Source organism: Cnephaeus nilssonii (assembly GCF_951640355.1).
Source record: "Cnephaeus nilssonii genome assembly, chromosome: 14".
NCBI classification, from domain to species: Eukaryota; Metazoa; Chordata; class Mammalia; order Chiroptera; family Vespertilionidae; genus Cnephaeus; species Cnephaeus nilssonii.
Genome location: NC_137085.1, coordinates 9,872,858 through 9,884,224, shown reverse-complemented (window position 1 = coordinate 9,884,224; position 11,367 = coordinate 9,872,858). Strand labels below are relative to the sequence as shown.

The window sequence follows — 11,367 nt, the reverse complement described above, 5'->3', positions numbered from 1 at the left end:
AAGACCAACCTAGTGCATTCAGCACTGAACAGTCCCAGGAGGCTGCAGGGACAAACACAACCCCAACCTGACCTGGTGGGAAGGGGGTGATGGGCAAGGCTTACTCTGGGGAGGCTTGCAGGACAAGCCCACCAGGCAGAGGACAGCATTCCCGGCAGAGGGGACAGCAGGAGCAAGTGCCCAGGAGAATTAAAGGGAAGCCCAGGAAAGCTTTGGGCTGGAGCTCAGGGTGCAGGGATAGAGGGCGGTGGGTAGCGGAGAGGGACAACAAAGGGGTCAGCAGAACACAGAGTCCGTCCGAACGAGCTTGAGGCTCAGCGGGGGGACTCAGTCCTTACTCCGAGGTCCCAGAGAGTCAGGGCAGGGTTTTCCCAGGGAGGAAACTGGGATTGAAGGGGCTGGAACCGGGAGCAGGGGTGTGCATGGGAGGGTCCCTGGCTGCTCAATGTGGCTTTTATTCACTCCCTCAAGGAGCATTTCTCGTGGGCCTGCTCATCCCTCTCCGCAGCATCAGGCTGGTTAGCCCCTGCACGGTGCTCAAGCTCAGCAATAAATGTATGGAAAGAGCATGGCTGCGCTTCACAAAGCCTCCTTTGTGACCAGCCCTGGGGCCATGGAGGCGCGGTACTCTGCTGCCCTCTAGCGAGGCCTGGAGACACACCCCTGTGGGGTCCAGCCAGCTTCTCAATTTCTGTTTCCCTAAATGCCTTTCCTCTGTCCCTCCCTCAACCAGCGACCAGCTGTTCTGAATGAAAAGTGCAGTTTGGGAATAGAGGGCAGGCTCAGAGCATCCAGTGATGTATGCATACTGACTCAGGTGGGGAGCCTGGTGCAAAAGTCCCCCAAACAGCTCATCACGCCCCAATATGCACATCTTCCCTGTCTCTGCACTGTCTCAAAATCGCTTTGGTGTGGCTCATCTCAGCCCAGTGTGAGGCAGACAGAAGCTGATAAAACCAACGCACACTAAGATGTGAATGACTGATAGTTCTTAACCCCTTTAAGGGCATTTAAGGGAGCAACTGTTCATTCACACCTAGAAAGGCAGCCTGGCAGGGCAGATAGATAGCACCAGGACTTAGAGCTCCATCCAAGTTCTCGGCTGAGACCTCACCTCCCATTTACAGCTGCTCTCTCCTTAGCCTCCCCTGCCTCACCTCTGTTTTCTTGAGTGTGTGTGTGTGTGTGTTCATCTGAAAAGCAGGAATAGTAATGCTTGCCCTAAGATTAAAAAATATATAATAGGTTAAGGAACTTCAGAGTTGAAAGGAATCTTGAAGATCATCTAGGGCAGTGATGGGCAACCTTTTGAGCTTGGTGTGTCAAACTTCGCCAAAAAACTGAGCATAACTCGGGTAGTGTGTCACTTTGAGGAAAAAACATTATTTCGCAAATGTTTCATCCTCAGGAGCAGCAAATGTTTCATCCTCGGCATGCAGCCGCCTGAGCGGCCGCGTGTCATCAGAAATGGCTACACGTGTCAGTGCTGACAGGCGTGTCATAGGTTCGCCATCACTGATCTAGGGATTTTTATTTTGGCTTTTAGGTAAATCTTCACAATTTATGAATCACTTTCCAATACAGACACTCTTCGAATTACGATAGGGTTATGGCCCAATAAACCCATAGTTCATTAGAAATCTATTAAGTCTAAAATTCATCTAATACCATACTGGAGAGTGCCGATGATTCTTTGCCCGCGTGGCTGTGTGGCTGACCGGGAGCTCCGCCCACTGCTGCCGCCAACACCATGAGGAAGCATCTCCCTGCGTGCTCATCGCTAGCCTGGGAAAAGACCAAGATGAAAAATTCAAAGTACAGTTTCTACGAAATGCCTGTTGCTTTTGCACTATGGTAAAGTAAAAAAAAAAAAACCCTTGGTTGAGCCATTGTAAGTCAGGGACCGTCTGTCTGTACGCCATCTCATCCAAATCTCAGAACAACTAAGTAAAAGCATTCATCTCTTTTAACGGGAAGGAAGCAGGTGAGAAAGGGAAAAGGACTTGCCCAAGACTCTGCTATTTTAGCGGGGACAGGTAGCTCCTGGCTCTTCCCTAACCCTCTCTCTGGATCCTTCCTGCTAAAAAAGGCCCTATCACCCTCCTCTGCCACCCTCACCTCCTGCCCCAGAGGCCTCTGCATTCTTGCAAAGCCCCTGCACCCTAGATAGTACCTACCTGACTCCCTAGCAAGACGAGGGGACTCCTCTGCCCAGTGCCCTGCATGGAGGCTGGCACTGAATGGGTAAGTGCCCCACCCCAGCTCATTCACAGGCATCTCGTCAGACCAGGACGGGGTTAAACAGCAGGCCTGGCCTTGAGTCAGCCTTGGCATTGGAGAAGCGGGTGGCCCAATGTTGAACCAGATGCTTTGGGCCCTTCTGTCAACTCAGTCAAGAACTCAATCCAGGCTGGTCTTCCTTGAGCTGAGTCCTGGCCCCTCCCACCCACCTCCGCCTCTCCCCTCCCTGGGCCCTGGGAAGTGAAGAAGCCGGAGCTGCTAGGGAGGGGGATGGAGGGAGGAAGATTACAAAACTGGAGCAGTATGTGGCTAGAGTAGGGAGAGCCTGGTCCATGCTCTGCCCAGGCTTGCCATGTGGCCTTCCCATCCCTGCCTCAGTGTCCCCATCTGTACACAGAGGAGGCTGGTCTGGGTGGTCCCTCCTGATGGGTGTGGGCAAGAGCAAGGGATCCTCAGACTCCAGAACCCCCTAGCTGGGGGTCCCTAGCTTGGAGAGACTTTCTCCACCACGGAGGTGAGGCTGGGTAAATCTTTAACTAGCGGCCCCGGGCAGGCCGAGCCTTTCCGGATGGATGACTGCCTGGGAACGGGGGATGGGGTGGGGGGTGTGGGTGTGCACAGCCAGTCGCAGGGTGGTGGAGAAGGGAGGGTAGTGGGGAGGGAAAGGAACGAGACGGAGCAGAGCTAACTCCGGGAGCAAAGCAGGACATGGAGGAACGGGGATCCCCCGATGGGTAAGCAGCGATCCTGGGGGGTTCGAGGCCCGCTGGGCACAGGATGGTTTAACTCGCCTTGCTGCCACAGGGACCCCGCGCGGAGCCTGGAGCAGGGCCCCGAGGGGCCGGAAACGCCCATCCAGGTGGTGCTCAGGTGGGTGAGGTTGGCTAGGTGGTGCCTGAGAGAGGCAGGGACCGATGGAGACATCGGGATGGACCATCCACCCTCCCGTCGGACCCCAGGGTGCGTCCCATGAGCGCTGCCGAGCTGCGCCGGGGGGAACAGAGCGCGGTGCACTGCTCGGGGACCCGGACTCTGCAGGTGAAGAACCCTCCCACCCCCAGAACCCAAAAATCCTACCGGAGGACGCCTCCTCCCTTCCCCCAGGCAACTGGGTCCGGGCCTCGCCCTCCCGGGCCCCGCCCCAGACCCCGCCCTCCCTCCCGGCCCGGCCCCGCCCCCTTCTCCACCGCCCCCTCCCTCAGGTGAGCCCCCCGGGCGGCGGCCCGGACGTGGCGTTCCGCTTCGGCGCCGTGCTGGACGGGGCGCGCACCCAGGAGGACGTGTTCCGGGCGAGCGGTGTGCGGCGGCTCGGGGAGCTGGCGCTGCGCGGGTGAGTGAGGCCCTGGGGATGCTCCGCACCCCAGCACTGCCCTGACCCGTCCCCCCGCCACCACCCCACCACGCCCGCTGCCCAGATCCAGCCACACACCCCTGCCGCCCGCAGCTTCTCCTGCACCGTCTTCACCTTCGGCCAGACCGGCTCCGGGAAGACCTACACCCTCACGGGGCCTCCTCCCCAGGTGGGCTGAGCTCCCCTCCAGGGTCAGGGTGGGTGGGGAGCCTCTGACAGCGCAGGCGCCCACAGGGCAGGGCCTTGCACAGTGCGACTCAGCCCCACGTATTTGCAGACAAGGCAACTGAGGTCCAGGGAGGTGAAAGGATTTGCCCAATATGGACTTCAAGTTTTGTCCCTTTAAAAAAATATATATTTTTATTGGTTTCAGAGAGGAAGAGAGAGGGAGAGAGATAGAAACATCAATGATGAAAGGGAGTCGTTGATTGGCTGCCTCCTGCATGCCCCCTACTGGGATAGAATCCACAAAGGTGGGGTTGGGGGTGGGGGGTTATCCTTGACCGGAATCCAACTGGGACCCTTCAGCCCCCCACTGAGCCAAACCAGCTAGGGCCAATTTTGTCCCTTTGACTGACAAGCTCAGCCTTCATCTCTGAAATGGAAGCGATAGTACTGACTGCGAGAAGTAAAGGAGATGTGATACGGGAACTTGGCCTAGTTCCTGAGGCCTGGTACGCAAGGGCGCTAGGAAGGGTAGTTATTACTGTGGTAGTGTTTATGCCCTCAGGGAGAAGGGGTGCCTGTACCCCCCAGCCTGGCTGGCATCATGCAGAGGACCTTCGCCTGGCTATTAGACCGGGTGCAGCACCTGGGCGCCCCCGTCACCCTCCACGCCTCCTACCTGGAGATCTACAATGAGCAGGTGGGGACGGAGATGAATGGAAGCGCACAGTTGAATGGGGGCCTTGCTTCCCAAGGAGCTTGGGTCAGGGGGCAGAGTGGGGGAGGGGGGGCACTGATGTTGGTAAGGTCTGGGAGGGGCGTGGTTGGACTCGGGCCCCTTCCTTCACATGCCACCTTCATCTCCCAGGTTCTAGACTTGCTGAGCCTGGGGTCTCCCCGGCCCCTCCCTGTTCGTTGGAACAAGACCCGGGGCTTCTATGTGGAGCAGCTGCGGGTGGTGGAGTTTGGGAGTCTGGGGGCCCTGATGGAACTTCTGCAGATGGGTGCGTGCTGTCTCAGGGGAGCTTTGGGGTACAAGGGAAGCCTGTCCCTCTACTGCTCGCTGAATGCACTCGGGGCCCCTGGCTGGAGCTGTGGAGGACCAGAGATGACCCTGGTGGGAGCTAAGGGCCAGCAAAACAACAATTCAGACACCGCCCAAGGATGCCCCCCATCCCACCCTAGACCTCCTGCTATTCTGCCTTTCAGACTCGTTCTGGGCCCACCCTCTTTCCAGTCCAGGACCTCTGCCTCAGTCAGCTTTTTTTTTTTTTTTTTTTTTTTTTTGCTTCCTAGAGAAATCTTCCCAACTCAAGGCTCCCCCGTTCCAATCTGTGCTCTTCCAGGCGGCAACCCACATCCCTCTTCCCCTCCAGACCCTTCCAATGTCCTGAGGGCAAAGGTCACGCCTATAACCTAGCCCAAAGGGGTCCTCAAACTTTTTAAACGGGGGGCCAGTTCACTGTCCCTCAGACCGTGGGAGGGCCGGACTATAGTTTAAAAAAAACTATGAACAAATTCCTATGCACACTGCACATATCTTATTTTGAAGTAAAAAACCAAAACGGCAAAAACACCCGCATGTGGCCCGCGGGCCGTAGTTGGAGGACGCCTGACCTAGCCTATAGGACCCCTCTGTTCCAGTCCCATTCATTCATCCAATGTTTCTGAGATGTCTCATTACTCACCCGCAGTCTGCTTGCTGGTCCTGCGTGAGACTCCAGGCTCCTGCCAGCGCTGTGCCCGCTGATCTCTCTGCTCGCTCTCCTCCCTTCACACAGCAGTTTGAGGGATGTTTATCAAATGTGACTCTGACTGACATTCTTCCGCTCAGTTCTGTCTATACCCCTCTCACCTGCTCGTGCTAGAGCCAGACCCCACATCCCATCATCCTCTTTCCTGTGGAGCCTTTGCACAGGCTGGCCCCTCCCTCCCCAGGGTGCCTCTGCTCCTTTTCTGTTATTGATCAGGTTCCTCTCAGGCCCAGCTCCTGCTGCTTTCCCCCTCCAGGCCTCAGCCGTCGAAGGAGCTCAGCGCACACCCTGAACCAGGCCTCCAGCCGAAGCCATGCCCTGCTCACACTCCATATCCGCCGCCAAACCGTGAGTGGCCCAGCTTGGGGAAGGAGCCGCCTCAGGGTGTATAAAGCAGCTCGGGTGTGCACAGGAGGACGGAGTGGAAACCAAGTCCCCACCAAGCCCTGACCCCCCAGGCCCAGCAGATGCCTCCCGTGGATCCCGGGGAACACTCAGCTGGCGGGAAGCTGTGCTTTGTAGACCTGGCTGGCAGCGAGAAGGTGGCAGCCACCGGATCCCGCGGGGAGCTGATGCTTGAGGCCAACAGCATCAACCGCAGCCTGCTGGCCCTGGGTGAGTCCCTCCTCTTGCCCGGCCTGTAGCTGTACAGGAAGAGGGGAGCAGGGGAGGAGCGAGAGGAGAAGACAGGGTTGTAGTGCATGAAGAGCTGTGAGCCAGGGCTACAGGCCTCCTACCTGACTGGTGTCTCCCCTCTTAGAACATGGTTGATGAGTCTAGAAACCCCATAAACTTGATTCTACTAGAAAAAAGCTGCATTCTAACCTGGGAGGGAGGCACACTCAAGTGCACAGTATGAGTCCTCAGACGCTCAGCCTGTCCCCGCGCAGTTGGGAAAGCGGAGGCCCAGCAAGGGAAGAAGGGACAGGCCTGTCTCCCCACCTCCACCCCAGAGGGCGTGCTGAGGAGACGTGCAGGGAGTGCCTCTTCCTTCAATCCGTTTGCCAGCCATTTCCGGAGCCCCCGCCGAGTGCCAGGCCCTGTGCTGGGCATTGGGGCGTGGGTGGAGCTTCCTGCTCTGCACAGACCAGCTGCCTGGCCTTGGGCCAGGGGTCTAACCTCGCTGGGCCTTGCTCTTCCCACCCAGGCCACTGCATCTCCCTGCTGCTGGACCCTCGGCGGAAGCAAAGCCACATCCCCTTTCGAGACAGCAAGCTCACGAAGCTGCTGGCGGACTCCCTGGGGGGGCGCGGGGTCACCCTCATGGTACCTGAGTGGGGCTGGCAGGGAAGAGTGGGGCTTGAGGGGGGGGCTCCCAGAGAGGAACACTCAGGGGCCTCCTCCCCAGGTGGCCTGCGTGTCGCCCTCAGCCCAGTGCCTTCCTGAGACCCTCAGCACCCTGCGATACGCCAGCCGAGCTCAGCGGGTCACCACTCGGCCCCAGGCGCCCAAGGTGAAGGAAGGAAGACACAGAGGGGGGGCAGGGGCGAGGGCCGGGTCAGGCGGTAGTTGGAACCTGAGTTGGTGTAACCGTTGAAATCTGGGATTGAGTCAGAGTGAGGACCAGAGTTGAAATCTTGATGGTGGGGCCACGACTGGGTAGGATGGGGTCAGGGTCAGGGTCGCGGTCAGCGTTGTGGCAGGTCTCAGGTGGGAGTCTGATTTGGGATACGATTCGGGGTCTAGCCTGGATCCCAACTGGTGTCATGATGAAGTCTGAGTTGAGTTGGGGTCTGATGTGGAGTCTTGTTTGGGGTCTGAACCAAGATTTGAACAGAACTGACTTTGGGTTGGACGCAGCTTAGAGGGGGCACGCAGCCGAGGCCATAGGCACTTCGATGCCCTGGGACCCGGTGCCCCCTCCAGGTGGACGTAGCCTCGTGCCAGGGTGCAAAGCCTGCGAGGGCAGCATGGGCCGGTTCGAGGCCCCCTCCCGCCCCACCCCCGGGGCCCTTGCACGACTTGTGCCACTGCGGGTGGCAGCTCCGGCCTCTCCCCGCAGTCCCCGACGGCAAAGCAGCCCCCGCGCCTGGAGACGGAGATCTTGCAGCTCCAGGCGGAGAACCGGCTTCTACGGTCCCAGCTGAGCCAGATGGACCTGAAGGGTATGAGCTCCCGGGGCTGCAGGTGGGACGTGGAGAGCTTCTGGGCTCCTGTGGGTCCGCCATCTCCCCCTTCCCTGCAGCCTCTGGATTCAGCGGGACCCGCGTGGCCTGGGCCCAGCAGAACCTCTATGGGATGCTCCAGGAGTTCATGCTGGAGAATGAGAGGCTCCGGTAGGGCCTCGCCAGGGCACTCCGTACCCGCCCCTCACTGCCCGGCTGCTTCTGCCAGGCGGCCCCCTCCCCGCTCCCTGACTCCTTTCTGGCCCCACCTACCTGCCGGGGCTCATGCTGCCCTGCAGTGCTGGGCTGGCTGATACCCCACCAGCCCTGCTTCCTGTCACCTCCCTGGGCCTCTTCTTCCCAGGAAAGAAAAGAGCCAGCTGCAGAGCAGCCGGGACCTGGCCCGGGATGAGCAGCGCGTCCTGGCCCAGCAGGTCCACGAGCTGGAGCGGTGAGCACGGCCACCAGCCCCGAGACAGGCCTTGGGACAGAGGGCAGGTGGGAAAATGGGACGGTTAAGAGTCTGACCTCTGGATTCAGGCCACCTGGGTTCAAATTCCAGCTCTGTCACCTACTAGCTGGGTGACCTTGGTGAGCCAGGCCACCTCTCGCTGCCTGGGTTTCCTCAGCTGTAAAATGGGGGTGATACGGTGCCCACCGAATAGGGCTGTTTTAAAGATGGGTCGAATGAGCTCCTATGTTGAGCACTACAAACGGTGCCTGGCACATCGTAGTGCCCAGGGGTATTTGTTAAAACGGGGTTTGTGGGGACCAGCCCGGTAGTGGGGTTGAGGGCTGCAGGCACAGACCCCGTTCTTTCCAGGCGCCTCCTCTCGGCCTGCTACCTCCACCAGCCCCCCCTTGGCCCAGCCCCACCGTGTCCCTGTACGATGGCGCCGGCTCCCTCCTGCCATGTGAGTCTCTGCCCAGCCTGAAGGGGGAGGAGCAGGGGTGACAGGGAGCCTCTGACATGCCCTCTTGCAGGCCCTGCCACCCCTCTGCTCCTGCCCCTGCTGCCACCTCTGCCCCCTGTGCCGAGCCCCACTGGCCCACTGGGCCTGCCCACGGAGGGAGCTCCACCTGCCCCAGGTAGGAAAGGCCACAGCGGGGGTGAGGGGAGGCGAGGAGAGCTGGGGCCTTGATCCAGGGGTCAGCCCAGGAGGCTCCAGAGCTCCAGGGCCTCAGGGCCCCAGGCTGGGTCCTGGGGAAAGTGGCTGATTGGGCTCCTGCCCGGGGTTCGGAATCACTGTTTACCTCGCCTTCCTCTTCCCATCCTGCCTTCTTTTAGTAACTCGCTCTGCCATTGGCTTATTCCTTCCTTCACTTACATGCTACTCATTTATGCATTTGCTTATTCACTCCTTCACTCACTCGCGCACTGACTCTGCTCTAAGCTCTTTGCTTTGTACCAGCCCCTGTTCTGGGCACTGAGGATTCTGCCCACGGAAGAAGTAACCAAGACCCCGCCCCTTTATGCCCATCCGGCAGTCTTGGTGCCCCCTGGGGCAGGTGTGGTAGGGCCGGTGGCATTGTGATCAGCACCCGGAAGTGGGGCACAGGGAGGCAGGGCTGAGGTCACCCGTGTCGGCTGTGGTCTTTCTTGCAGGTGTTTGGCCCTAAGGCCCCCGACGGCGTTCCCCTGTCTGCCCGGCCCCCACCCTGGGTGCCCCCGTGCAGCCCTGGCTCTGCCCAGTGCCCCCGAGAGAGGTGGGCCCAGCCCTGGGGCACTGGGGGGGGGGCGGTTGGGGGAGGCCTGGGCACTTGAAGGCTCACCTCCCACCACCCAACTCCCCCCGGCCCAGGAGTCACAGCGACTGGACTGAGACCCGAGTCCTGGCGGAGATTCTCACTGAGGAGGAGGTGGTACCTTCTGCACCCCCCCTGCCCCCGGGGCCCCCGAACACGTCGCCAGTGTTGAGAGGTGAAGACGGGAAAGAGGGAGGAGCCCCTAGGGTTTTCTGTGATCGCAGGCCAGAACGCACCCTCTCCGGAACATAGTCTTTCCATTTCTGAAATAGGACACAGGTTAGGAGGTAATTCCTAAGATCTTTCTAGTTTCCAAACTTGGAATTCTCTTCTTCCTAGGGCCACCTTCATGCCCAGATATATACCAAAGCCCAGGGTGTATGGGGGGGTGGCGGGGGGCAGGCGGGGGAGAGTAGGTACCATCTGAAGCTTCCCCAGAGGATGTTGGGACCTGATGACCCCAGGGTAGTGCAGGCCTCGAGTGTCACCGTTCCCCTCAGGTGGGGCCACGGTTCCAAACCTGGCCCGGAGACTGGAGGCCCTCAGAGACCAGATCGGCAGCTCCCTGCGCCGTGGCCGGAGCCAGCCAGCCACGCATGAGAGCAAACGGAGCCCCAGCCGAGTCCTCCCTCCCTGCTGAGCGCAACCTGGGAACACAGGAGGCCACCGTGTGACCTTGGACTGGGCTCTTTGCTCTGGGGCTTCAGTCTCCCCATCTATTAAATGGGGATAGCAGCTGCCCATCCATTCTGCAGCCTGGCTGGGCAAGGACCATTCCTGAGGGTCAGGGGTGACGGCTGGAGGGCCGTTTTGGGGAGTAAAGGGAGGGTGCCACCCCGGACTATGAGTAATGAGACTGGATTCAGGAGAAACCGGGCAGCAGGTGATGGCATGTACATGACAATAAAGAGGCCTCAGCTCCAAGTCTGGCTGGTCCTGTCCTTTGGGTAGTCACTCACTTCCCATGGGGACATCCCGGACGAAGGTTTCTCGGGGGAGTCTGAGGAAGAGAAGGCAAGGACTCTTGGCAGAAGTGTGTGTCCCCTTCTGTTCAGGAATATCCCAGGTTCCATCTCCTTTCATGTAGTACATGCATTTTAACTGAGCAACTATTATGCGCCATTGGGACAGCACGGGGGATCAAATGATGAGCACCTCCAGGCAGGAGACCCGAAGGAAACGGAGTTGGCCTTGAGCTGGGGCAGGTGGCGGGCTGAGGGGCTTGCTTCTCTGTGCCCCTGCATGTGGCCTGGTGCTGGAGGGACCATGAGCCCTGCGTTCTGGTGCCACAGGCCGGCTCTGAGATCCTGAGCAAGCCCTGCACCCTCCCCAGACCACTTTCTGGTTTTCAGTCCATCGGATGGGGGGCACGGTTCCCTGTCCTGTTGAGCTCTAGTGAGGGTCAGGGGGGTGAGGAACCTCAGGTTTCCTGGTACATGCCCAGTAGGGTGCAGTGGGTCTACAATTAAGGGGAAGCCCAGACATGACATGAGAAATTGGAGGACCACATTATAAAAAGGGCCACATAACCTAACTGTCCCATTTTATAGTTAGGCAAACTGAGACCCAGGTGGCTAATTCCTTGGTTGGTTCAGACCCTCACTCTTTCAGGAACACCACCGGCATCCACTCCAAATCAAGGCGGTGAAAAGATTGACAAGGGACAAGCTGGCTTTGAGCAGGGAGCTCACAGTCTGGTGGGGGACAGACAGATTTACAACCTCACACATGTGCTTTGAAGGGGAAGGTCCCCCGATGGAGGAAGGTCCCCCGATCAGAAATTGTTGAGGGGGTCAAAGAAGGTTTGCCAAAGAGCTATGATAAAGGCCCCGAAGGTGAACAGCAGGTTCACCTTCTGGAGGGAGGGGCTGTGGAGGCAAAGGCCCAGAGACCCTGATGTTCCAAAGGTGGCCAGCAGCAGGCAGAGCACGGCCTTGTGGGTCACATCCGGAGCTTGTCTCAGGGACAGAGGAGAGCCAGGACCATTGAGGAGTCACCAGCTTGG

The 11,367-nt window shown here is 59.2% G+C and overlaps 1 protein-coding gene across 2 annotated transcripts; it reads left to right on the top strand.

Annotated features, from left to right (window-relative positions):
• The first annotated feature begins 2,876 nt into the window (after positions 1-2,876).
• KIF12 (kinesin family member 12) lies at positions 2,877-10,269 on the top strand. 2 transcript variants are annotated; one of them, XM_079789567.1, is made up of 19 exons: positions 2,877-2,975; positions 3,046-3,111; positions 3,201-3,279; positions 3,444-3,571; positions 3,686-3,761; positions 4,323-4,457; positions 4,626-4,761; positions 5,768-5,859; positions 5,970-6,126; positions 6,659-6,777; positions 6,860-6,964; positions 7,514-7,616; positions 7,697-7,787; positions 7,981-8,067; positions 8,440-8,530; positions 8,601-8,705; positions 9,223-9,323; positions 9,419-9,537; positions 9,863-10,269. In XM_079789567.1, exons 1-19 carry the CDS (start codon positions 2,950-2,952, stop codon positions 10,000-10,002), a joined length of 1,956 nt encoding a protein of 651 aa, XP_079645693.1. In that variant the 5' UTR covers positions 2,877-2,949; the 3' UTR covers positions 10,003-10,269. The 2 variants fall into 2 exon arrangements, with proteins under 2 accessions (XP_079645693.1, XP_079645692.1); XM_079789566.1 differs by having other exon boundaries at positions 2,894-2,975; positions 3,046-3,571; positions 9,863-10,265.
• Positions 10,270-11,367: the final 1,098 nt, after the last annotated feature.

Excerpts from the sequence above, each read along its gene's own strand:
- KIF12 (XM_079789566.1), top strand. The coding sequence starts at position 3,156 with ATGGAGACATCGGGATGGACCATCCACCCTCCCGTCGGACCCCAGGGT. Across the intron at positions 3,762-4,322 it reads TCACGGGGCCTCCTCCCCAG|GGAGAAGGGGTGCCTGTACC; the intron begins GTGGGCTGAGCT and ends TTATGCCCTCAG. Across the intron at positions 6,127-6,658 it reads CCGCAGCCTGCTGGCCCTGG|GCCACTGCATCTCCCTGCTG; the intron begins GTGAGTCCCTCC and ends CTTCCCACCCAG.